Genomic DNA, 26,902 nt, shown 5'->3' with positions numbered 1-26,902 from the left:
AATTTCTTTCTGTATATATTTATTCCCGTTGCATTTATATTTATTTTGAATTTGTGAAGTTCATAATTTGTTTGAAAACTTAAGTCGGTCGAATTTCTTAAGATCCGTGGGCGTTGGGAAAGGGGTTTTTAGGGGGTTTCTGAAGTTCAACAGCCAATGAGAGAGCATGTAAACAGATACGACATAGCACGTGGTCGTGGTGTATGTATCGCAGACTGAGAAATTGGTTTTAGATCATAGGTGTTTCAACCACGCATCAGAGGGAACACTTGGTTAGGTTAGCTGTAGTGACGGATTGTTAGGGGATAGTTGAGAAACCACGATAAAATAATGAATGTAACTACATGGTAGGTAATTTCTTATAAAGCCTATTAACTCGCATTTAATGTAGGCTAAGGTAATTCGATTACCCGATAAACCGGTTTGTTTAAGCCGAGTAAGTAGCATACAGTTGGTGGATTTGCTGTAGACTACAACCCTTTGAAATACCCAGTTGTCCCAAACTTCCGTGTGATCGGTTGGTGTTGTTGCTTCTTCGTAGACTTTTTCTTCCTTTTTCAACAATTTCGATTCTTCGATTTGGTAGTTTTACAGAAACATAAGCGTTTCGACAAGGTTGGGCTGTGGCACTTAAGCTGACTCGATCCTTTACAGTGGGGACTTTCCAGTCACGAAAACTTAGTCAGTTCTGTTGATCGCGCTCCAGTGCTCCGTTGTTGGGGAATGAAGTAGCTTATGCGGCTTTCGGTGGTTTTCTCACTTCGTCTTCGCATTTCCGTTACGGTTGTACTGCATTTTGTATCGATGTAGGGATAATGGTGGAGTTGGACAGTTGACACACGCATCTCATCGTGAGGATACACATGCAACATGCACAATGTAATTTAACGTACCGAACTTGACTAATTCCACCGTGATTGTTTGCTGAAGAGTAGGCTATATTGCAGATATCTACGGGACAGACGGAAAACGTACGCATTTGCTTATTTGTATCTCATGTCCTGCGAATATTTATTTTTTGCACCTGCAGACGCCTGTGTCGTGTTGTCAAGTGAATGTGATTATGGCGCAGCCTGGTTTGCTGCTCGATGTCGCGGAGCAGGACGTGCAGAACGTGGTGCTGGCCCAGACGAGCGCTGGCGCGTGCCTCCGCGGTTTCTACGGCCGAACCGGCCGCCCCGTGTCGCTAAAACTTTTGCCCCTGCGTTCTGCTTCGGAGAGGTGAGTAGGCTACGACGGCGCCACAGAGCATAAAGCGCTTTAGCAGTAGCTCGCAGCACAATCGCTCTCTTGTTTCAGGACACACTGTATTTATAAGTAAATATTAAAGACATTGAACACGTTCTTGAAGTGAACAGGTCAAATCCACCTTGAACTAGAAACATTTTTTTTTGCTGTAGGCCTAAGTGGTACGGGACATAAATTAATCTCGCGTGTCTACTGTCCAGGGATATTGTTTATCTGTGATTACTTGTCACGTAGCTAATATTTTCTGATGGAGGAAAAGATATGAAATCGTTTTGCCTGCCATTCTCAAAAGCCTTTGGTTGGAGTGAAGTGTTACTGCTGCTGATGTATGCCGTATGCGCCATCTCCATACCGTTTCCTCAGTTTTGGAGGCCTCTAGTCTTTTAAATCAAAACCGAGATTACTTGAATTACGAGCAATGGCTTGTAATCGGTAACAAAAATGAACCACGTAACTTACAAACCACTTGCTGGTAGCTATGTTGATATTTTTTCCCGTTCTTCAGCCTGAGAAAGCAAAGCCAGTCCTCCCGTAGGCAGTTTCGTTTTTTTCTTTTTTCTTTTTTTTTTAAATGTTCGCTCTTGTTCTTTTTTTTTTTGTTTTTTCGCAAAAAAAAATGTGCCGTATCTTGCTGCTTCCTTATTATACTTGTTTAAATATAATGTTTAAGCGGTTTTCTATATACTTTACTATAGGAAAGGTGCCATGTAAAAAAAAAAAAAAAAAAAAAAAAAAAAAAAATATTATTAATTATTTGTTTCTGAGCTGCACTGTCTCTTGATTCCATTGCACATTTCCAATGCCACTCCCTTGTTTCCCCCACGGCAATCCAGGGGGTTTCTGAATTCTGATGTCTGGATGGGCCAGGTGATGCTCTTGTTTACCTGTTCCTTTTCACCCAAACCCCCCCCCCCCCACCACCAACAGAGAGCAGTGGAGTGACCAGTATCTGCAGCACCTAGCCGCAGTCAGACGGGCCTGCTCAGATCGGGTCCTGGTTCCTCTGGGCTGGTACCGGGCCCGCTGCCTGGTCGGGCTGGTGTCGGACTGGATGCCTGGCAGCTCTCTCCACTCTCTGCTGTACGAGGTAGGCCTGCCTGACCTTTTTTTTTTTTAGTGATGATGATTAAAAAATATATATAATATATATTAAAAAAAATAATAATAATAATGCGTTTTATTAAAAACGGCGCTTATGTTTTTACAGCAGGTTGGACAAAACAAAGATGATTGCGTAGTAGAGGCCGAAGACTAGGCTTGATACGGTATTAGATACTATCTAGTCTGTAGGTGATCAGAGTGCTAATTCAGTCAGGAAAATGGCTAGCATTGTTGGGCTGAATAGGCTTTTCTCGTTTTACGTTATGTTATGATCACGCAGCAGCAAAACCACAGAAGGAATTGGGTTAATTTCACTTTTCTATCGCGGTTTGGTATTCACCTGACTTTGGACAAAGGCAATAGCGCCTGGGGGATTGTTAATGTTGAAGTAGCCAGTCAAAGGCTGTGGAAACCCCCTATTTATAGCTGGCGAACCCTGCGTTTGTCTCGTAACTGTTGCCAGGTAACAGTCTACTCATTCGCGCCAAAATTCTGAAAGGGAATGTTAATCACATTGGCCTCTTTTCCAGGATAGCTGATCCTGGGTCAGCCTCCCTTTTGTCCATGTGCTGATCTCATGCATTATAAACCCAAAGTGAAAACAGACCCCCCCCCCCCCCCATGATCAGCACTCCTATGTTTCGCTATTCCAGCTCCCCCAAAAATTCACAGTACCCCAAAAAAGCTAACCAAGAAAAGGGCTGAGCTCTCTCTGAAACTGGGTGTGAGCAAAAAATACAATTTGACCCAACTGTAGACATGTAAATTTTAAAGGTTCTACATCTTTTGTTTTTAAAAATGATTATTTTTCAGGATGATTCAGTTCCGCCTACTCGTTTAATTTCGGGTTGAGGATGTGGTGGCGGTACGCACAGCAGGAAGTGTACTGTCATCGTTACCTTTCAGTGCCGGATTTTCGCTTCACGTTTATGGCACCCTTGTGTATTTGTGGCTTCATTCACACATTGAGAGCGGAGAGGATAACAGGTAGAGAAGTGATCACGGGCCAGAGAGTGCAACGGCAGAGATTTAACCACCCCGCCCCCCTCCATTTTATGCTGCGCTTTGGATACAACGTGCCAGTTTGCCACCCTTACCAACTGTGCCACACGCCTCACCCGTAGGGTTACACACACATTACAGTTCCTCCCGTTCACCCAGAGTTCAAAAACCGATTCCAGGTTTCTGAAACAGAAAACAGCAGTTCAGATCTCAGTCTTGAGAAACCCATTGGTTTATTTCTTTATGTGTCTTCAGACTTTATCCACTTGGCTGTCAGGTGGACACACAGGTGTGCACCATCAGGCAATCAAGCCCTCAAATCAGCTCCACCTGCTGGATTGCGACAGGCATGCGTAGACTCCACAAAGCAAGGGAACGTAACTGTCGTATTCCCCCCCCCCCCCCCCCCTCCCACCCCCACCCCACTCTGCTCCCCCCCCCCCCAGACACAGCTTTACCCAGAATTCCCTTTGGCTCTTCGCCTGCGGATCCTTCTGGATGTGGCGGAAGGGCTGTCCCACTTGCACGCCGTGCCGGTCTCTCACCAGAGCCTGAAGCCCACCAACGTGCTGCTGGACCAGCAGTACCGGGCCAAGGTGAGCCGCGTAACCCGGAGTTACAAATCGTACGCATTTTGCGCGTCCGTGTTTTTTCAACTGCCGCCGGGCTGACGATAACGGACGAGAAGGAATACCCGCGCGCTGGAGGGAAGCCCCTACCGATAAGCGTTCTATCTGAGAACTTTTCTCATGAGCGAATTTTATTCCGTTTTATTCCGGTCCGTATGTGTCCCTTGAGTGAACCAGGACCAGTACAAATGACAAGTGGGTTGGCTGAGCTGTGACGACGATGCGTAAATTAGTCTCTGGATGATTACTTGGACGAGACGGTCAGGGACTGTAGAATGTTCATTTATGTTCAGCAACGGTTGCCGGAAAAGAAATAAAGCAAGGTGACACGGTCAGGTCCAAGAAACAATTATACGGATAGTCAAAACGATAAAAGTAAATAGCTGGTTACAATTGTGGTGTGGGCTGTAATGCAGCTGTGTAATGCACCAGTGTAATGCACCAGTGTAATGCAGCTATGTAATGCAGCTGTGTAATGCAGCTGTGTAATGCACCTGTGCAATGCAGCTGTGTAATGCAGCTGTGTAATGCAGATATGTAATGCAGCTGTGTAATGCATCAGTGTAATGCACCTGTGTAATGCAGCTGTGTAATGCACCAGTGTAATGCAGCTGTGTAATGCACCAGTGTAATGCAGCTGTGTAATGCACCAGTGTAATGCAGATGTGTAATGCACCAGTGTAATGCAGCTGTGTGATGCACCTGTGCTCCTTAGCTGTGTGACTTTGGCCAGAGGACTGGGCAGAGGATGGGGTCCACTCTCCACGAGGGGGGCACACACTGCTTCAGGGATCTGGTGTACCTGTCACCTGAGGTTCTCCGAGGGGGCGTGTCTTCTACAGAGGCAGATGTGTACAGGTAAGCGGGAGCACAGTAATAACTCAGGGGAACTTTTTTTTTTGGGGGGGGGGGGGTGGTGTACATGTGTATACACATGTAATGTGTATGATTTTTTCGGGTGGAAATTAACTTGGTAACTTGCGTGTCTTTCTCGTTGTCCTGCATAGCTTTGGAATGCTGCTTTGGGAGACCTTGAACAGAAGAGCTCCGTGCGAAAGTAAGACTCTGGAATGTTCTGCGTACCTTGCCGTCATATTTATGTGTGTGTGTGTGTGCGCGGGTGTGTGTGTGTGTGTGTGTGTGGGTGTGCGTGTGTTTGTGAGCGTGTGCGCTGTGCATGTGCGTTTTGCCTAAATGAGATGTAAAATATGTGATGAGATGTAAAATATGTAAAACATGCCTCGGTGAATCCTAGGGTGTCAAACTGATGGTTGATTGCCATTGAAGGCAGCTATGTGGATGTGTAGCATTCTCCTGTAATAATACTGTAGGTGTCATTGAGTGTAATGGACGTGTAGCATTCTCCTGTGATAATACTGTAGGTGTCATTGAGTGTAATGGACATGTAGCATTCTCCTGTAATAATACTCTAGGTGTCATTGAGTGTAATGGACATGTAGCATTCTCCTGTAATAATACTCTAGGTGTCATTGAGTGTAATGGACATGTAGCATTTTCCCGTAATAATACTCTAGGTGTCATTGAGTGTAATGGACATGTAGCATTCTCCTGTAATAATACTCTAGGTGTCATTGAGTGTAAACAAATCAAGGACAGACTGACAGCCCTGATGATGAACAGGCGACTAATAAAAAAATCCAGGAAGGCAAACTATAATAAGGTTACATATGTTAGCGAGAGACGGAATGGTGTCAAAGGGTCAGTTAAAGTTCAGCTTCCGTCCTTTTGGCCCAGACTGAGTAATCCTGAGCATGATCCAGATGCAGGTCACCGAGCACAAACCCAAAGAGCTATTTGACCTCCCGGTTCCACACCCGGCCTGCGTTATGAGTCTGTCTTTCGCCGTAGCCTACAGCCTCATTGAAATACATGTGTGCTGGATAAGGACCTGATGCACTGTGCTGTGTGAAAAGGTGAATGTAGAACGGTGTACCCACGGTGTTTGGCACAGTGCTATGGCAAAATGCTAGCAGACAAAGGGGCTGTAGTTGTAATGGGTTCACTCGGGAGTGGTGTTATGCGGTAGTATTTCGTGTTTTCCACTTCCAGGCATTGGTTGAAAACGACAAAAAAAGAGGAAAGAAAAAAAAAACAAGTGCAATGTGAGGAGGGCCCTTTATTCTTTGTCTGGGGTCAGAAAAAAGTGGAAGATGAACTTCTGTCCGTGGGAGGGGTGGGAGGAGGGGGGGGGACGTGTGGGTCGGGGAGCGGACACAGGAAGAGATGACACCGCAGGCGTTTCTGATTCCCGCCTGCCCCCCTCCCTCGCAGAAATCCGCCACGTCAGCGAGCTCCTGCTGTACGTGCAGAGAGGGGAGTGGCCTGGCGCGGAGGACTGCGGGCTGCCGCCGGAGGTGCCGCTCGGGCACGTGCTCGCCCAGCTCATAACCCGCTGCTGGAGCGCAGATCCCCAGAGCCGCCCGACTGCCGTCGGTAAGAAGCCCTGTTTAAACTATTTAAACTGCTGTTAAACTCTTTAAACGACTTTTTAACTGAAAGCCCTGTTTAAACTATTTAAACTGCTGTTAAACTCTTTAAACGACTTTTTAACTGAAAGCCCTGTTTAAACTATTTAAACTGCTGTTAAACTCTTTAAATGACTTTTTAACTGAAAGCCCTGTTTAACTGCTATTTAAACTGCTGTTAAACTCTTTAAACGACTTTTTAACTGAAAGCCCTGTTTAAACTATTTAAACTGCTGTTAAACTCTAAACGACTTTTTAACTGAAAGCCCTGTTTAACTGCTATTTAAACTGCTGTTAAACTCTAAACGACTTTTTAACTGAAAGCCCTGTTTAACTGCTATTTAAACTGCTGTTAAACTCTTTAAACGACTTTTTAACTGAAAGCCCTGTTTAAACTATTTAAACTGCTGTTAAACTCTAAACGACTTTTTAACTGAAAGCCCTGTTTAAACTATTTAAACTGCTGTTAAACTCTTTAAACGACTTTTTAACTGAAAGCCCTGTTTAAACTATTTAAACTGCTGTTAAACTCTTTAAACGACTTTTTAACTGAAAGCCCTGTTTAACTGCTATTTAAACTGCTGTTAAACTCTTTAAACGACTTTTTAACTGAAAGCCCTGTTTAAACTATTTAAACTGCTGTTAAACTCTAAACGACTTTTTAACTGAAAGCCCTGTTTAACTGCTATTTAAACTGCTGTTAAACTCTAAACGACTTTTTAACTGAAAGCCCTGTTTAACTGCTATTTAAACTGCTGTTAAACTCTAAACGACTTTTTAACTGAAAGTCCTGTTTAACTGCTATTTAAACTGCTGTTAAACTCTGAACGACTTTTTAACTCAAAGCCCTGTTTAACTGCTATTTAAACTGCTGTTAAACTCTAAACGCCTTTTTAACTGAAAGCCCTGTTTAACTGCTATTTAAACTGCTGTTAAACTCTAAATGACTTTTTAACTCAAAGTCCTGTTTAAACTATTTAAACTGCTGTTAAACTCTTTCAACGACTTTTTAACTGAAAGCCCTGTTTGAACTATTTAAACTGCTGTTAAACTCTAAACGCCTTTTTAACTGAAAGCCCTGTTTAACTGCTATTTAAACTGCTGTTAAACTCTAAACGACTTTTTAACTGAAAGCCCTGTTTAACTGCTATTTAAACTGCTGTTACACTCTAAACGACTTTTTAACTGAAAGCCCTGTTTAAACTATTTAAACTGCTGTTAAACTCTAAACGACTTTTTAACTGAAAGTCCTGTTTAACTGCTATTTAAACTGCTGTTAAACTCTGAACGACTTTTTAACTGAAAGCCCTGTTTAACTGCTATTTAAACTGCTGTTAAACTCTGAACGACTTTTTAACTGAAAGCCCTGTTTAACTGCTTTTTAACTTAAAGCCCCATTTAACTGCTATTTAACTGAAAGCCCTGTTTAAGTGATATTTAACTTAAAGACCTGTTTAACTGCTTTTTAACTGAAAGCCCTATTTAACCTCTATTTAACTCAAAGCCCTATTTAACTCAAAGCCCTGTTTAACTACTATTTAACTTAAAGCCCTGTTTAACTGCTATTTAACTGAAAGCCCTGTTTAAGTGATATTTAACTTAAAGACCTGTTTAACTGCTATTTAACTTAAAGCCCTGTTTAACTGCTATTTAACTGAAAGCCCTATTTAACTGCTATTTAACTCAAAGCCCTATTTAACTCAAAGCCCTGTTTAACTACTATTTAACTTAAAGCCCTGTTTAACTGCTTTTTAACTGAAAGCCCTGTTTAACTGCTATTTAACTGAAAGCCCTGTTTAACTGCTATTTAACTGAAAGCCCTGTTTAACTGCTATTTAACTGAAAGCCCTGTTTAACTGCTATTTAACTGAAAGCCCTGTTTAACTGCTATTTAACTCAATGCCCTATTTAACTGAAAGCCCAGTTTAACTGCTGTTTAACTGAAAGCCCCGTTTAATTGTTATTTAACTGAAAGCCCTGTTTAGCTGCTATTTAACTGAAAGCCCTGTTTAGCTGCTATTTAACTGACTGTTTAACTGTTTAACCAAAAGCCCTGCTTACCTAAGCTGTCTGTTCATGAAAAAAGTTCTGCCCTCTGGTGGCCTCTGTGTGTAACGACCATTTCCTGCCCCCTGACCCCTAAACTCAGGGATACTCAAATTTGGCCCTGAAGGCCGTCAGTACTGCTGGTTTACTTTTCAGCCGCTCAGTTAATTGGTCGATTTGATGTCCCTGATTGGTCAGAGATTTCACTCACCTGGTGTCCCAGGTGTGATCAGTCCCTGGTTCGAGGGGAGGAATGAAAGCCGGCATTGCTGTTGGCACCCAGGGCCAGATTTGAGTACCCCTGCCCTAACCGCTCTCGATGACTGGTCAATGCGCAGCCAAAGAGTTTAAATTTGTGTGTCCCTAAAATCTCACTTCCTGATATGAGATCGGGGATCTCACAGAGGGGGAGAATTTTGGCTAGAACTGATTTTGGTATGCTGTCCTGTTCTGGAGTATCCCCTGTTCTTAATTAGCATTTCAGTGCGCTCATGCACTTAGCCTCTCTGGGCCTATTGAATGAATGTAATGCAATATAAGAAGCCTTTAAAACTGTCAACTTCACCGCTATGAGGGGCGGGTTGTGATCAGTGTTTCTGCATTAGGACGGAGTGTAGCACAGTGGGTAAGGAACTGGGCTTGTAACCGAAAGGTCGCAGGTTCGATTCCCGGGTAGGACACTGCCGTTGTACCCTTGAGCAAGGTACTTAACTGAAATTGCTCCAGTATATATCCAGCTGTATAAATGGATACAATGTAAAAGTTGTGTAAGTCGCTCTGGTTAAGAGCGTCTGCTAAGTGCCTGTAATGTAATGTAATGTAATGTAAAGAAGCAAGTGTGGGGTAATTTTCCGACTTTGAGGATGCTTAGTCATTGCAAATAGCGTGTATGAAATCAGGAAGTTCTTGTAAGAGGTTACATAATGCTTAGTAAGGAAATAACTTTGACACCATTCCACTGAAGATCACTACTGGCGGCTTTTGTATTTACTTTGATGTGAAGGACTGATTACATGCTTTGAATTCCCTCCTCACCTCCCTCCCCCCCCCCATCCTCCTCCTTCTCCTTCATTCCATCCCCAGACTGCATGCTGGAATTAAAGAAGGCGCTGGCGACCTTTGACCTGGAATCCCCAGCCCGGGCAGCGGCCCAGCTGAAAGAACGCAAGGTATCGGGAAAACGTCCCGGAAGAGCATCCCGATCCTTCTCTGCACACAGGCCTACTCCCCTCCCATCAGCAACACTGAGCTCAAAGCTGTGGGAGTGAGCCTAGCTCACACGCCTCCTGGGCCAGACCACAAATGAGTCTGAAGAGTGGGTGTTAGAATTGTGCAGATGGTTTGGATAGCGTTGGAGGGAATGATACCAGTTAAATAGGCAGACCATGTGTTATCTGTGATTCGCTGATTTGAGCCATTTGTCGCGTTCTGTTGTGCGTAGCAAAGTCTTCCAGTTGGTTCAGGCAAGGCAGCGACAGCTCAGTGTAGCTCCAGCTGTTATGAGAGTTGATGAAACCTCACTCTCCTGTCATGTGGTTTGGAGTTTAACTGACTAGCTAATGTGAGTGTGTGTGTGTGTGTGTCGCTTTCTGTCCTGTGTCCAGGAGGGGGCGCTACTGGGCTCTAAGGCTCAACAGGCAGGAGAGATGAAGATGGAGATCAACAATATGGAGGTACGGTGGGAACTACACCCTGCTGCAATATTTCTCTCAGATGAGGCTTGATATTAAAACTGGTGGCTTATTCTGAAGTTGAAGCCAGTTCTGGATGAAGCCTATGTATAAACATTACATTAAATTACATTGTAGGCATTTAGCAGATTCTCTTATTCAGAGAGACTTCCCCAACTTACTTAAACAATGAAATAATAGTGATACTTTCTGTCATGATTTGCTAGTGATATAACATTTGAACTGCAGTAGCAAAGTATAGGCTATAGGACCACAGTCTGTGGCCTGAGGCAGCATTTTTACTGACCAAGGACTGCACAGTAGTGTGATGCCATTTGAGTACTCAAGCTTCCAGCAAGATTTCAGAAAATGTAAAAGACAGCAGGAGGAGGAGCAAGCTATGCAGTGAAACAAAACAGCCTTTTTTATCGAGTGATGAAAAAACCATGACAAATTGGCTGAGTACGAACCGAAACAAAAAATATATGTTCGGTATGTGGTCTTGTTTGAGTGTATGTAGCAGGTTTGGTTTTTAAATAATTAAATAAAACTTTATTGGGAAGATATTTTTGTATTTTATTATTATTATTTTTACAAGGTATAATCGTACAGAAAGGGGAGGGCAGTACAGCTTTCACTAAAAGACTACTCTCTTTCTTTTTTCAATATCAAACTGGCAATTTAAAACCGCTCAGCTCATTGTTCTTTTGGGTGACGAAGGTCATTGTGTCATTAGCTCGTCATCAGTTTCTTATATTTCATATCAGAGATGAGGGTTGCCGGGTGAAGCAGGATGAATTAAATCTTCCTCTCATACGTCCGTCTCATCGACAGCTCTACGGTGGCTGTCAGGAGGCAAAAAGCGCCGGAACGAAGACCCTGCCCATGGACATAGTCCAGGCGGCCACGCCCGGCCCACTGACTCTCAATCCCAAAAGCGTCCACCCAAATAACCTCTCCCCGCCCACCCAGGGGAAGAGCCCGCCCCTTGTCTCCAGCTGTGCAGGTGAGCCCATGTCCAGGTCCACATTGGTCGGTGTGTAAATGACAAAACAAAGCACGATAATGATAATATTGATGCTCGATTACATTCTTGATATATTTACTTACGCTAACACAGTGGAACCTTACAGGTATGAATCAGTCAGGAACTGAGAGTTAATTCTGACGTATTCTTAGCCAAAAGTGAAAATTGATTCATTTTCGCTTTCTGGGCAATATGGTTCAGTGGCCAATGGCTGTTTGGCAAACTGGTTTTGTGCTGGGCCTTATGTACCAAGTTTTTAACATTGAGTTAGCAGTGCTAAGACACGCCTATTTATCTAATTTGACGTGTGACAGCCAGTTTGGGTCAGAAGTGCCACTGTACTGGGTCGTGGTGGTAGGGGTGAAAATGGAGAGTTCCCTGTTTTTTTGTCCATGCTAAAGAGCTGCCTTTGCCAAGCGATGCGTGTGTCGCCGCCCTAGTGGCCAGACCCGTCCACGGTGCTCATCTGCGAGCCTCCCTCTCTCCCTCTCTCTGTGTGCCAGAGACGCTGTGCTGCCAGGATGCCAGGTTGCCCCGCCCGAGGAGTGCATCAGAGAGGCGGAGCCAGCGGCAGAGTCCCTCTCCTCCGTCATCTCTGCATTCCCCTGCTTCCGCTGGTACCCTGAACCCCCTGAAGCCCTCCCCCCCGGGACCCCCAGCCGCCGGCTGCCAGGGTAAGACCCCGCCTCCCTGCCGCGGGTTGCCCTGCTTATTGCTGGGGCGCGTCCCGTTACTCTTCACTACCTCCTCACCTCCTTTCCCTCTGCTCCCCCGCTACCACTCACCTCCCACCAGGAAGTGTGTGGAGGAAAGGAGGGGAGGAGTCGGGTTTGAATCCGCTTCGCCATTATGGTTCTGTGCACTTCTCTACCCTCCTCGAAAAATTGGGTCACTGGGAGGGAGAGAGGGTCAGTTTTCCCAGACGCGGAGGAGAGGAGGCGGTGGTGGAGGAGAGGAGGATACATTTTTCGAGTACTGGAACACACCCCCTGCTCTGGCTTCTGTTGCTGTCCTGCATCTGTGAATGACTGGTTATGTCTGGGCTAGTACTGGTGGATCTGTACTGCCCTCTAGTGGCTGCGTCATTATTTCTGTGAATCTGGCTATACGCCATGGCTTTTCCACCCCGTATTTCCAATATGTGATAATAAGAAAGGCAAACCAGAAAATAACAGTGAAATTGTTCGAACAAAGGTGCAAACTGCAGGCAGGAAACTCGGAAACGATGCATTTGCCATGTTCCTCCTGATGTTTCTCCCTTGTGAGACACCTGCTTTTGTGGGCTCTGTTTAACTTAACTGGGTCTAGCAAATATGCAACAAAGGAATTGTTGGGAAGGCAGGGGAAACACTAATGATTAAAGTTGTGTGTGACAAATAAGGCTCAGTCAGATATGAATATAGGCTGTACTGAGTAAATCCGATTACAGTACTGTGCTTCACCAGTGTCCCAACCAAGAGCAAAACGGCTTATAACATTACATTACATTATAAACGTGTGCACATTCTGTAACTAGGTTACCTCAGCTGTGGCAGTTGTACTTCAGGACTTGAAATGAAAGTACTTTGCTCAGTCTGCTCAATCGTGTATCAGCAGCGTTTCCACTTAGGCATTTGGGCCCACTCACCTCAAGGCCCACAGCAGTGCAGCAGCCCTGTAATGAGAACGTTGACCCTATTATGACATCACTGAGAATTTTTACCCTATTATGACATCACAGACTTTTAACCTCCCCCCCACACAGTGGGCCACAAGGCCCACAGCAGTGCAGCAGCCCGTAATGAGAACGTTGACCCTATTATGACATCACTGAGAATGTTTACCCTATTATGACATCACAGACTTTTAACCCCCCCCCCCTTCTTCTCCTTCCTGGTTCTTCAGGCGTTCCGATTGGCTGCGCGACGGGGCCGAGCTGCTGCCAGATCCTGCGGGAGATGCGCGAGGTCATCGTGTGGGGCATGACGGAGGGCCGGCTGAACTACCTGCTGGACGTGCTGCGGGCGCGGCGGGCGCTGAGCCGCGAGGCGTACGAGCTGATCACCGCGGCGATGACGCTGCCCGCCCGCACGCGCTCGCTGCTGGACACCTGCCTCTGCCTGGGCGAGGGCACCGCCGCGCTGGTGGCCTCCACCCTGGGCCTGGTCTCCATGGTGACCGCACGCCCCCACCCCTGCCACCTGTACAACTGAAGAGGGGGCGTGATGTCACACCCCCCCCCCCCCCACCCCCCCACCCAAACATCCCCAGCATTCTGTTTAGGGACTGGATTGGTTGTTAATGAAGCCCCCCCCCTCCAGTCTCTAGACCAGGGACAGGTTTCTGCGCTGACACGGGGGCACCAGTGTATGGCTTCTGAGCCACTGGCCTCTGTCATTTCCATTACTCTTTGTATTCTGTTTATTACTGAGGGATTTTCCATGGATGTCATTATAAATGGCCTTGTAGTTTTCATAAAACATACCATATCCCAGTATTATAATGATATTACCAATGACATTACAGTGTAACTGTAAAAAAAAAAAAGTTCTCAAATGGTTTTCATGGTTTTCCCAAGGTGCAGTGTTGTATTGTTAACGTTATATTGCTTATCGCACTTGTACTTTTTAAAAAAAAATCACAGTCCTCAGGGAATTCCACTGCAGCCCAGGGAAAGCGTGGCAGTTTGATGTGACAGACACATCGCAGGCAGTTTTTTTCCTGTAAGGCTGATTCATGCGTGGGGGAGTCATTGGTTGCTGACCAATGCATTGCTCTTTGTCTTACGGAATCCTGGGAGACCACAGCACTGTGCGCGTGACATTCCACGGAATCTGTTTCTGCTGTGACCTCACAAAATGTTTGTCTGTTCCTGGAAGTGGCCTGAGCCCTTGGGACAGTGATGAGTTCTAAAGCACTGGATTTTGTACATGACTGGCAGTAGCCATAATTGGTGAGGATGTCTCTTCAAGTCACTTTTGAGTTGGTATCTTGTATCAAGAACATGAGGAGGGATAATAAAATATAAATAAAAACTTTACGTGTATGTGTGGTACAGCATCTGCACTGGGTGAAAGAATACATATATACTTTGTATTTAAAAAAATATTTGGCACAGTGAGGGTTACATTTGAATATTTAATAAACACTATTAAAGTATTATTGTCGTGGTCCCTTTCATTTTTAATATTTGTTCTTATTTTAGGCCATTCTGTGTGTGCAGCTAAGGGGCTTGGAAGACAATGTCAGACTAACCCAGCCACAATGAGGCATTTGTAAAAGCAAAGAAAACTGCAAGCAAAATAATAATCTTGTGTAACCCCAAAATGTATCCTTAACTATAACAGTTCCAGCTATTCGAATCTCCTTGGTTCCAAACAATGGAGTGCAGTTAAAACGCAAGCATGCGCACACACGCAGGCAAGCACGAACGAACGCGCGCGCGCGCGCCCGCGCACACAGAGGTTAACACCGAACTGAAAAGAAATAAAAGAACAGTATCTATGGCATCAAAGCTGACAGTCTCTACAGAAGTCGCTACTCCCCAGCGAGAAGTGGTGGGGATAGAAGTGCCGAAAAAAGGCGACGCAACAAAGAAATGCCCTGACCCCAGATCAGTAGAAGAGGCTGCACTGTAGTTGCAAAGACACTGGATCCCATATCAGGGCGAATAGGACCAAATGCTAGTGTTTGATTTTGGACAACAGCATATAGCCTATTGCTATTTTACAGGTATGCATGACAAATTATTATTATCATTTTTTGTTTTGTTTGGCTAACGTTTTTATAGAGTACATTCCTTACAATTCCCGAGTGTTAGGCTACCGCATAGGCCTAAGACAAAACCCATTTAAGTTACCGTCACTAAAAAAATGTTGGGTAATATTTTGTCTCGAGTGTGGCCACAATGTGCATTTCTTAATGTATCGTGTTTCTATCACATTATTTATGATAACACAATATATCAATGCACAATATTAAAAAAAAAAAAAAAATCACCACCAGTGTTGCAGCAAACATGCACCTTGACCTGTCACGTGATGCACAAAACTAAAGATTTTCGAACTGGGGAACTGAAGAAAAATGAAGTTTTTAGATCTATTCGGGCGGTTAAAGTCTATAGTCATTGGCATGGTGCACGTTAAAGCCCTACCAGGTTTAAACTGTACATATTTATTCAGATATTTACGATAATAGTGTGTTTTGTTTGTTGATATAACGTTGGCTAACTGCTTTTTTACCTTATAGGCACGCCGTTGGGGAGATCAAATATTTTGGAGATAATCGACAGCGCGCGCCGTGAAGCCGAGATATACAACGAAGCAGGAATTGTAAGAAAAACGAAATTATTACAATTTCTAATGTTTATTTATTATGTTATTTTATTGTGCTGTCGTGGCTTAACCAGTATGTATGCATTTTTCTAGTGAACAGATTGCTTTTCGCGTGAGGATTCCCTGAACTATCTTCCACAATTTCTGCATGGGTGGGCCTGATTCGAAAACGATGGCTGTGTCGGTAACAGTGGTCGTAGCTTAATGCATCTAGCTAACACACAATGTATGTCTCGCAGGATGGACTGATAATTGAGAACATGCACGACCTCCCCTACACGCTAGCCCCGGGACCGGAGGTGTGCGCCTGCATGACGGCCGTGTGCTCGGCCGTGAGGCAGACCTGCCCGTCTCTCCCCCTCGGCGTTCAGATCCTTACTGCGGCGAACCGCCAGGCTCTGGCTGTAGCTCTGGCCTCAGGTATGCTCCTCTTCCACCGGTCCGGCTAACACCGGCGTACCTGCGAAGTCCCTTTTGATGTTATGGTGATTTAAACTTCAATGAGCGCGGGTCAACTGCAGTGATGTTCGTTTTGCACACGCCCTTGGCTTCTGCGTGATAGTTTGTGCGGACATCATCTTGCAAACAGCATATTTGTGTTCTTCACATTAAATTATTACATATTTGCGCAAAACATGCATTGTTTTGATTAACCCCATGGAAGCCAAGACCAGTATAGGCTATAACTTGAAATAGGATGTTGTTTTTTTAAGGCTATTGTGATTTTATGAGAATTATAGAAAGGTATGACTGTTGTCAAGAGTTGTGGAATTCAGTCAGATGTAAGGGAGTGATCTGATAGTGGGTCATACTTGCTTAAATTTCCATGGGATGGAACAGTAAGAACAGTTTAAAGACTAGCAGATGAGGAAACTCCCTCTGCTCTTAATTTCCCAGGGCCTCTGGCTGTTTTCTGGCTTTTGGGCAGTTCCCATAAAATATCTGTCATCTACACACATGCTACACTCTGGATTTGTTAGCCAGTTGTTTGCATTTTTCTTGTTTTGCAAAAGTTTTCACTTCCATCCACTGTGCTGGTATTTTTTTGATTCACTGTCATGACTGGACATGAAAAATCATCCATCCATCCATCCATCCATCCATCCATCCAGTCTCTGTTCAGTTGCTACATCTCTTAGGCACAAACGAATGAAGCAACAATCACTTCTTTAATTAAGTGCGTGTTGAACGCTCTTGCGTGAGTTGAACGTGCCTTGTTCACGGGTTCCCAGCCCGATGAGGCTCCTGTGTCTGTGTTACTGTTGGGCGAGCGTTTTTGGGTGAGCAGCAGGCCTCTCTTTTCTCGTCCCTCTCCTCCCCTCGGGGGGGAAGGTCTCGATTTCGTCCGCGCCGAGGGTTTCGTGTTCTCGCACGTCGCGGACGAAGGCCTCCTGAACGCCTGCGCCGCCGAGCTGCTGCGCTACCGGAAGGAGATCGGAGCCGAGCGCGTCCAGATCTTCGCCGACATCAAGAAGAAGCACAGGCGAGCTGCGCCGCCGTGTCCCATGATGCCCTGGGGCGGTACGAGACGAACGCGGGGGAAAGCGTTAGCTCAGCACTGCGCGGCAGTGATCTTGGGTATTATACCTTAGTTTAGCAATCGTAACCGTCACCAGCTGTGACTGCGGGATTCTGGGTATTAACGTACAGGGGGCTTTTATGATGGCGAGGGGATGAGGTGTGCAGTATAATGGGGTAAGGACCTGGTCTTGCAACCTGAAGGTAGCAAGTTCGGTTCCCAGGTAGGACACTGCCGTTGTGCCCTTGAGCAAGGAGCTTAACCTGCATTGCTTCAGTGTATATCCAGCTGTGTAAATGGATGCAGTGTAGCCTAAACGCTGTGTGAGAAGTTGTGCGAGTCGCTCTGGATAAGAGCGTCTACTAAACACCTGAAATGTAATGTAATGAGGTGGATGGGTTTAAAGCAGCCCGCTCTTTCTGTGACCTCCCTCCCCCCCCCCCCCCCAGTTCCCACGCCCTGACGTCCGACGTGAGCGTGGTGGAGACGGCGAGGGCGGCCGAGTTCTTCCTCTCCGACGGAGTCATCCTCACGGGGACCGCCACGGGCATGGAGGCGGATCCCGGCGAGCTCAGAGGCGAGTTCTCTCTCTCTCTCCGCGTCATGCTGTCAATCAAGCTTCAGGCTCCTCCCCCACAAGTCAGTCAGCAGTGTGTACACGCAACTTGCTCATACAGTGCCCACTATAATGTTTGGGACAAAGACATTTTTTTTTTCTTCTTGATTTGGCTCTGTACTCCACACAATTTTTTGATTTGCAATGAAACCTTTCACGTGTGGCTGAAGTGCCGATTCTCAGCTTGTATGAAAGGGTGTTTTAACTTTCTATGCATTTTGGTTTTACCATGTAGACATCACAGCACTTTTTATACATAGCCCCCGGCCCCATTTCGGGGCACCATGATGTTTGGGACAAATGACTTAATAGTCATCTGGGCTACGTTGCCTCCTACAGCTAGTGAGATTTGCCTACAGTATGCCTGAAACCACAGGCGTAGGTTTCATTTCAGCTTCAGGGGAAACGTGCTACTGAACCAGCTAGTTTCACTTAGTCAAACAAGCACAGTCTCGCAAGCACAGTCTAGTGATTCATTGATATGAAAATATTGCGGGTGACACACCTTCCTGTTTCTTCCCAAACCTATGCGTCAGAATGGTGATAACTGAGCGGGACGTTTATGTTCTGAATCCAGCGGTTTGTTAACGCTTTCGTTTTTAATGTCCAGCGCTCAGAATACTGAACACTGATGTATTAACAGTTAAAGCTTGTCACTTATCGAGGATACATAATTTTTTACTGACCAGGGTGTAAGGCAGTACCGTGATCCAGTCTGGTGATATCTTGGCTGTCGGCAGGGGTACAGTCAGTCCAGGCCCTTGGAATTGTTCTAACCCCCCCCCCCCCCCGCCAAGTAAGGCGCCACTAGCTGTGGTCCACCGAGTCACAGAGGGATCGCGGAGCTTCTCCACCCGAGCTCCCCAGGGGTGGAACGAACTCCCTGTCCCCCTTCAAACCTCTCCCTCACTACCCATCTTCCGCCGTGGTCTGAAGACTCATCTCTTTAGACTGTACCTGGACTAACTACCACCACTCTGTATATTTCACTCTAAATCCAGTCAGGCCATACACCAGCACCAGCACAGATCCGTGAATTTGCTCGGAACACTGAGCGGGCTGAACGCTCCGTCATGTGACCTTTTGTGTATTGCAGAAGTGGCGCAGTCAGTAAAGATCCCCGTCCTCATTGGCTCCGGAGTAACCCACGGCAATCTGGAGCGCTACCTCGATGCAAGCGCGATGATCATTGGCTCCCATTTCAAGACGGGAGGGCACTGGGCGAATCCCGTGGATCCGGAGAGGGTGAAGAGGTTCATGGGAAAGATGCATGAACTGAGGTTCTAAAAAAGCCTTATAATCCAAATTTTCCAGAGGTTCTGTCTTTACACAGTACGAAGCATTATATTAACCTGCAGCATGCTTGTTAGAATATGATGACAATATTGCTGCATGTCATTTGAAGTGAAAACGTAAGTGTGGTTTCAGTTAAAATTGTAATTCTGAGAAAGGGTAATGATTGGGTAATTTATGTAACTACTCAACACTTACGTAATATTTACACTGATTCATTACAAAAACAAATCACGTTTACTTGTTTAAGCATGTTTATATCGCCATTTTTAAAGAGTAAATAAGAGTACATGTATACTATAATATACACACGAGTGTAGTAAATTAGGTTTATTTGAATGACCTGCTTTGAAACACCAGTACTTGTGTAACAGTAGAGCTAGTGCTAGTAGTGATCTATGTAATACTGAGGTGGATTTAACTTTTCAGTTTTTCTCATTAAAAAGGACAGAAAATAATTATATAAGATGTGAATTAAAAAGGAAGGATCCGTGTGAAATCAAATCTTTGTTTTTGTTTTCTTCCAGTTATTTCAGTTCATAATTTCAGTTCGCTGAACGATGAATGATATTAGGATGTTTCAGTGTCCGTCAAGGGACGTGGAGACAGAACTTCTGGGTGTTAAGAATTTGCACCTGGGCATGTGGATAGTCTGTGCGATCCGAGGCGTCAGGTGCCAAGAACGGTAGTAAGGGAGGACGTACTCTGTGTGAGACGTGAGATTTATCAAATTACGTATCCAAAAGAAGTGCGTCTGTAGAAAATCCTGCACCCTTCTTGCTATGGACAGGAGAGAAATGTGAGTTTTATATGTGTGTATATATATATATATATATGTTTTTTTATTTTTTTATTTTTTTTTTACCATAATCAATACCGCTTTCGAAGCGTAGCTTTTGCACAGAAGGGAAGGGAGGTGTTCAGAATGTGCCCGGTATTTGGCTCAGCCGTCGTGGATGGTTGTCCTGTTTAGCATCGCTGTACGTTTGGGGTGAAGAGCTCCCTGTTTCCCCATGCGCGCCTGTCCCAGACACCAGAATGATGACCCTCTCCAAACAGGTAGGAGGTGGACTTCTGGTGTTATTTGCCGGTGTGTCAGAGCTGTGAAATGCTAGTGTTAGGATGCTAATCTGCAGGACTGATTCCGATGCGGAGTTGCTGACGACCGTGATTGATGCTTCAGGCCTCTTTAATTGCCGGGTGTTTGGATAATGACTCCTAACCTTGGCGCTGTGCATCCTGGGTATTGATGCAGTGTTAGTTAATTCCCCTCTGTGGATAATGTGCCCGAGAGCACAGAGCGGTTCTTCTGCCTTCACGTCCACTGCGGTGATGAAGTTCTGAAATGACTGTAATGAGCGCTGGGCTGGGGAGAAATTAAGTCTGCCAGTAGTCACGGGCAGTTTTCTCTCTCTCTCGAGCTTGATAATCTGGTGTGAATTAATGCGAACAGGTGAATACTAAAGAGATGCTTTTGCCATTTTTTTCCCTCCCGAGGTGTTTAATCACGAAATAATGTACCACACTGCCATCTAGTGGACATGGAGAGTTACCTTTTTTTGACTTATTTTTTATCCAGGCCCCAAAATGTACAGCAGCTTCCTGTATTTCACTGCCAGTGTGGTGTCTGTGTGAAGTTGAAAGTTTTCTCTCTTTCTTATTTTTTGCCTGTAGCAATTGACTTTAGGCTTAGGATGTAGGTTAGGAATACTATATTGTAAATATACCAATTTGTCAGTCAGTGTTTTTTGTCCTTTTGACTCCTCATTGCATGTGTCAGAACATTCCATATATACACTTTACCATTTCTCTTACCCGCTATCGTATACCTCTCCCTCCTTTCTCTCTCTCTCATCTCCCCTCCTCTCTGTTTCTTCATCGCAATCTTTCTTTCCTTCTTGCTCCTTTCCCTTTCTTTCTGACGCTACATCACTGTTCTCCTCCTTTTGTGTTCTTTCTCTCCCAGTTTGCTTGATACGGGCCTCTGGCTGACCCTGCAAACTGTGGCATTGTTAATTGTGCGATGGCAGGGGAAAATGTGTTAATTATGAAATTACCCAGGATTATCAATTATTGCATCCTTCACACTTAAAAAAGGAGATGGCTTTTAAAAAAAAAAAGAAAAAGCAATGTGCTTTCATCATTGGCTAATCAAATTGTTAATCAGAACCGATGTCTGCCCACCTACGCAGCATGTAATCATCTTAATGGGTTGAGGGGGTGGTTATGATTGTGATTTTCACCACCCCCTCCCTGGCTTGTTGCTCACTGTGCTCCTTGTCCTTGTGGCGATGTGGAGGCCTGTTGCCAAGCCGACAGTCCCAACTGCCAAAGAGCAGCCGGCTGGGAGCTGGCCCCGTACCCACACCTGCCTCTGGTGGATGAAGGTCACCTACACGGCCACGCTGATCCGTGTGTGTGTGTGTGCGTGTGTGTGTGCGCGCGCGTGTGTGTGTGGGTGCGCGCGCGTGTGTGTGTGTTCCTGTGTACGTGTGTGCGTGGGTGCGCGTGTGTGTGTTCCTGTGTACGTGTGTGCGTGTGGCTGCGTTCATGTCTGTCTATGTGTGTGTGTGTGTCTGTGTCTGTCTGTGTGTGTGTGTGTGTGAGAGTGAGTGTGTGTGTGTGTGTGTGTGAGAGTGAGTGTCTGTGTCTGTGTGTGTGTGTGAGTGAGTGTCTGTGTGTGTGTGTGAGTGAGTGTCTGTGTCTGTGTGTGTGTGTGAGAGTGAGTGTGTGTGTGTGTGTGTGAGAGTGAGTGTGTGTGTGTGTGTGTGTGAGTGAGTGTCTGTGTGTGTGTGTGTGTGAGTGAGTGTCTGTGTGTGTGTGTGTGTGAGTGAGTGAGTGTCTGTGTGTGTGTGTGAGAGTGAGTGTGTGTGTGTGTGTGTGAGAGTGAGTGTGTGTGTGTGTGTGTGAGAGTGAGTGTCTGTGTGTGTGTGTGAGAGTGAGTGTGTGTGTGTGTGTGTGAGAGTGAGTGTGTGTGTGTGTGTGTGTGCACGCTCAACACTGCCTCCATTGTCTCCAGTCTATCCCTGCAGTGTACTACAGGCCCCACAGTGCACCTGGGTGAAATAAAAATTAAAAAAAACCCTCTGTCAGAGCACTTTTAAAGTACTTGTGTATTTCTACCAGTGAGCTCACCTCTCTCCTATGTTACTCTGAAAAAAGGATTCTGTGAAGGGAGGAACATTGTTCAGGATTTGGCTTTAATCTTAGAGATGGAACAGGAGTTTAGATTTTCTCTTAGTTGATGAGAAGGACAGGGGCTGTGCCTGTTTTTTGGAGAGGGTAGTCTTTTCTGGGGCTAGCAGGGTGGGGGCGGGGGCGTGGGTGTGTGTGTGTGTGTGTGAGATAGGGTGGGGGGTGGGGGGTGGAGGTGTTGCGGATCCGTAATTAAAGATGGTAGATTTTGGTCGTGCAGTTCCACAGATTGACCAGCAGAGGGAGCACATGTATAAAACATGGCGATTCTGGCAGCGTTCTGGACTTCGGCCCTCCAGCTAAATTGAAAGCCTTCGTTCTCCGTTTTCTCTGGTGAGCAACAACGGTGTAATATATGCACCATTTTGAATCCTTGTAATATCGAGGCTGATTATTTTTTTTAATTGAAAGCAGACTGGATGTTTTTTTTTCCCCCCAGTGCTCTAGCACCAGGAAATTACTTCCTTTACTTACTTAGTGAAATTAGACCTCATTGTCCACTATCTTTAAATCAAGTTTGTTTAATTCGCCATTATTTTACATGCCTGCTTCCTGCTGCTTCCACTTGGAGCTATCGGGCACCCTGGGGATCCTTTTAAAAAGCAACGGTTTTATTTTCCTGCCACCCAAATTTAATTCCTTCCATTTCAAGCTGAGCACTGCCTGGCCCTGCTGTTAATGTTTCTATTTTTGCTTGCATTGTGTGCGTGTGTGCGTGTGTGCGTGTGTGCGTGTGTGTGTGCGTGCGTGCGTGCGTGTGTGTGTGTGTGTGTTGCGTTTGCATGTCTAGCCGGTCTTTAAGACATTAAGTTAAGACATTTTTTCAGTTCTGATGCATAATGCACTTAATGCACCCTTTACAAACTTAAAACAGAATATACCTTAATACGCATTTTCGCGTGTGTCCAACGCTGTGTGTCAAAAGCACTGAAATTCTCTCCCTTTCTTCCAAGACATTTAAATGATCATTGCTGGGTATCACTGCTAAATGTTTGTTTTCTCAATGTGCACATGCATAAATATATGTACATATGTGTATAGGTTGTATTGGTCCACAAAACTACAGGGCCGTTTTAACTGAAATGCCCCCCCCCCCCCCCCATACATCTCTGAGGTATAACAATCAGCCTGAAAGGCGGGCAAACACAGTCATTGTAATATTTTACATTTCTTACCCCTTTAAGTTGTGAGATCACAAATCTGTGTTCAGAATGTTAACTGAACATTCTAATGCTGATGTCACAATCACTACTGCCGATTGAAAGCAGTGGAGTTCTAGAACACTGACTTAGAATTTTGAAAAAAGAAAAAAGAAACATTTCCCTACCTTTCGAAAGGTTAAATTTGTTTTGCCCTGTTTGGGGGATAGACAGCCTCGACCCTTCACCTGGGGCAGAGGCTCTTTAACGAGGTGCTGTGGGGCGAAGCACACACCTTTGGGGGGGGGGAGGGGGAGCACCCAGTTGTGCTCCGTTTCCACGGTAATGCGAGGGAGCTGCCGGCCGTTGGTATGGCACTGCAGTGCAGCCGTGAGCTCTTTCCTAGTGACAGGAGAGTGACAATGCATGAACCTTAAAATGGGTGGAGCTACAATGAGCTGTCAATCAGTGGCTTGTTTGAAAAATTTCAAAAGGCATTTTCCTTTGTTGACTGGTTCAAAGCCCATGTTTTGGCTGGTAAAAAAATCTCACTTTCCCATCTCTCTAGTCTACGGACAGCAATAGCCCCACCTGGTGGCGGGGTCCTGAAACAACAGCCTTGTGAAGGAGCCTCACTCAGTGTTCAGACTCCCGGTCATGATGAATACGAGGGGAGGGGAGGGGTGGGGGTGGGGTAACTCTGTGTAAAGTAGCCCTCCCCAGGGCTTGTGCGACTACGCTGCATTTCAAGTCGGGCTTATGGCAGAAGTGTATTAGAGGCGTAGTTTGTGTGCTCCCCCCCACCCCCCCCCCCCTTTTATTTTCCAGACGGTGCTACAGTACAGTGAAGTTCCTCTCTGCTCTGCACTCAAGCTGTTCCTAACCTCGTCTGCCCTCCTTAAAAACACATTAGCTGGGCTGCTCACTTCTCACAGGTGCTTCTGTGCGACAGGCTCGGATGCTGCTGTTATTTGTTGTTGTTGTTGTTGATGATTTATTTTTTAACTTGTAAGCTTTTTAAGCTTATTAGCCTCTTGGTAGCTACTGCAAACATACAGTTGTACCTCAGACACACAAAAATTGGGGTCAAAATGTTCCACTAAGTAAATCAACTGTAGTGCATAAAATGTCATCAGGAATATCACGGAAAGTAACACGCCGATTAAAAAAAAATAATACAAGGATGACTTGCACATTGCACAGTGATAACGTTCATTGACTATGCTAGAATTACAGACTTATGCCTACATGTCTGCTGATGAGGAGGTGATTGTCTAGGTGTGTGTGTGTGTGGGTTTCCTTCCCGTTTGTAATGTTATAAATACAGCACATTTGATCTAATCGCGTTCTAAGTGCGTTACCCGTTTTACCCACGAAATTCATACGTCCCGCTCTTTGCACCTCGTCTCCCTGGAGACCTGGCGCATGCTGCTCTCCCAGGTGGAATCAGGTGTTGATTACACCTGGGTTTGTGTGTCTCCTCTCCCTCAGAGAAGGCCGCTAATTTGATCCTCCGGCGGTTGTGTTTGTTGTGTCTGCCGCCCCTTTGATCATTTTTTTTTGTTTGTTTGTTCTTGGGACTCCCGCGCGTTTTGGGGACGAATGACAGGCGCCTTTTGTCCAGTGTGTTAATTTGGTTCTGTGCGTTGGCTGTCAGGACTGTGTTCTAATCCCCCCCCCCCTCCCTGAGTGGCGTGCAGAGGCTTTTTGGGGGATTTTAAGCTTAATTGCTGCAGCCAGCGATCTGGCACCTTGGCAGCTGTTACCGCTGCTGTCACAGTCTGGGTGCCTGCTCCCTTGTTATTTTTTATTTATTTATTTATTTTTTTTGGGGGGGGGGGGTCTTTTTGCAGGTTGTCTCTCTCAGCCTGTAGGGGGCGATATAGAGTGCTCTGATGAGGGGCTGCTGAAGAAGTACCTGAATTCTAGGAGGTGAATCAGTCCGTCCCCTCCAACATGGGAGCTCTCTCTCTCCCCCCCCATCTTTCCCCACTCTCTCTCTCTCTCCCTCCCTCTCCCCTAACAACTTACAACACCTGCCACCATTACCCACAAAAATGTCTAAATAAATACAGAAAGCTGTACTTGCACGTGCCAACCATGAAAAAACTGGGCTTTCTGCCTCAACCAAAACGCTAACTATTTCCCTAACGCTGAGCCAGATTGCAACTCTAAACCCTCTTACACATCTTAAAGCTGTGATTTCTTTCAATTGGCAACAGTCTTGTTTTAACCGTGACCCTCAACATATTTTAACATATTCCTGATGCTAGACCCAATTCTAACCCAAAACTGTATTTCTAGGCCTCAGAATCATCTGATAAATGTATGTTTTTTTTATGTAAAGTTGGGAACAAAAGATGAAAAAGGAAATGTAAGTTATTATAAAAATGTATTTAATTGGAAAAAAAACACTGTACTGTTACACCCTACTAGTGAAAAATGTTTGCCAATCTAAGAGTAACCATTCTCATAACCTCTTCTGAAGCTCCTGGACACGTCTTAATCTTAATCTTCTCAACACTTGCTGCTTTCCTAACCCTAACCCAGAATCATAATTTGAACCCTAAACCCTAATTAAAGCCGTTGGATTTCTCTGAAATGATTTTTGAATTTAAACCAATGAGAAACAAAGGAAATATCAACTCAATGACAGAAATACAAGGAATGTTTTTGTATTCATTTATTTTTAGAAAAAACAAGTTTTTCACAGAAACAAATATGCAAATATATGTGACTATACTGTTAAATCCCATTAGTAAAAAAAAAAAAAAATTACAATCCAAAATCAGGGTATCCCTTGTCCTCACCTTTTATCAAGTAGGGTTCCCGCAGATCCTTAAAGTCTTAAATAAGATTTTCAGAATTTAAGGTCATAAAATGTCTTTAAAAGTATTTTTTTAATTTTTTGTTATGGTAGGTCTTACATTTTGAGGTGATGCCTGGTCTGGTTGCGTGAGAAATATCTCCCCACGGGATTCACTCATTTAAATATGGTTTGGTCTTCGTCCGCGACTCAGTCCAGCTCTTTTTTTCCTTTTTCTGGTAGTTTTTCGATCGGTTCTCCACGGGCTCCGCCACCTGCTTTCACCAAGGTAACAGGATTAAAGAAGTACACAAAACAGTACAGATGATGCTGCTCGGCTAAGGACAGTTGGCCGGGGGGGGGGGGGTTCAGAGGAGACACAAAGCCCTCTGTTATTTCTGATAGTTGCTGGGATCTGGATAATAATTTTTGTAGTGTGGAGCCGCAATGGCCAGCATGTGACATGGAGAGGATCGGAATTTTAATTTTGGTGACCGCTTAGCTGGAGTTAACAGGTTTAATGGACTGTTAAAGTGGATGACGGGTAGATATATATATGGTAATGTGTACGTGTCTTAATGTGGAGGATTAACCATAGCCGACTCTGGGTGCGAGAATGACCAGAACAGCCTTGTTGTTTTATGGAGTGTTGTCAAAATTAATAATTCCAAGAAAATTGGAACCCTAACCCTACCTGAAACCGAAACCCTAACTACAACCCTAACCATAGCTCCACCTCTAACCCGAACCCTAGCTGCAACCCTAACCCTAACTCTAATTCCAACCCAAACCCTAACCCTAGATGCAACTTT

The 26,902-nt window shown here is 45.1% G+C and overlaps 2 protein-coding genes across 4 annotated transcripts; both read left to right on the top strand.

The window, feature by feature from the left end:
* Positions 1 to 226: 226 nt before the first annotated feature.
* Positions 227 to 14,347, top strand: si:dkey-181f22.4 (receptor-interacting serine/threonine-protein kinase 2). 2 transcript variants are annotated; one of them, XM_035420057.1, is made up of 12 exons: positions 227 to 347; positions 1,031 to 1,221; positions 2,176 to 2,335; positions 3,798 to 3,947; positions 4,696 to 4,838; positions 4,988 to 5,037; positions 6,273 to 6,434; positions 9,596 to 9,681; positions 10,117 to 10,185; positions 11,017 to 11,188; positions 11,713 to 11,883; positions 13,094 to 14,347. In XM_035420057.1, exons 1-12 carry the CDS (start codon positions 345 to 347, stop codon positions 13,399 to 13,401), a joined length of 1,665 nt encoding a protein of 554 aa, XP_035275948.1. In that variant the 5' UTR covers positions 227 to 344; the 3' UTR covers positions 13,402 to 14,347. The 2 variants fall into 2 exon arrangements, with proteins under 2 accessions (XP_035275948.1, XP_035275947.1); XM_035420056.1 differs by lacking the exon at positions 227 to 347 and adding an exon at positions 441 to 879.
* Positions 14,348 to 14,662: 315 nt separating this feature from the next.
* Positions 14,663 to 19,454, top strand: zgc:162297 (uncharacterized protein LOC555865 homolog). Of its 2 annotated transcripts, none has more exons than XM_035417213.1 (6): positions 14,663 to 14,920; positions 15,437 to 15,519; positions 15,762 to 15,942; positions 16,855 to 17,005; positions 17,491 to 17,618; positions 18,754 to 19,454. In XM_035417213.1, the coding sequence occupies exons 1-6, from the start codon at positions 14,869 to 14,871 to the stop codon at positions 18,942 to 18,944; spliced, it is 786 nt and encodes a 261-aa protein (XP_035273104.1). In that variant the 5' UTR covers positions 14,663 to 14,868; the 3' UTR covers positions 18,945 to 19,454. The 2 variants fall into 2 exon arrangements, with proteins under 2 accessions (XP_035273104.1, XP_035273103.1); XM_035417212.1 differs by lacking the exon at positions 14,663 to 14,920 and adding an exon at positions 15,193 to 15,344.
* Positions 19,455 to 26,902: the final 7,448 nt, after the last annotated feature.

The sequence above is a fragment of the Anguilla anguilla genome, chromosome 5 (assembly GCF_013347855.1).
Source record: "Anguilla anguilla isolate fAngAng1 chromosome 5, fAngAng1.pri, whole genome shotgun sequence".
Taxonomy (NCBI): Eukaryota; Metazoa; Chordata; class Actinopteri; order Anguilliformes; family Anguillidae; genus Anguilla; species Anguilla anguilla.
The sequence above is the reverse complement of the archived record's forward strand: the minus strand, read 5'-3'. Positions and strand labels throughout refer to the sequence as shown.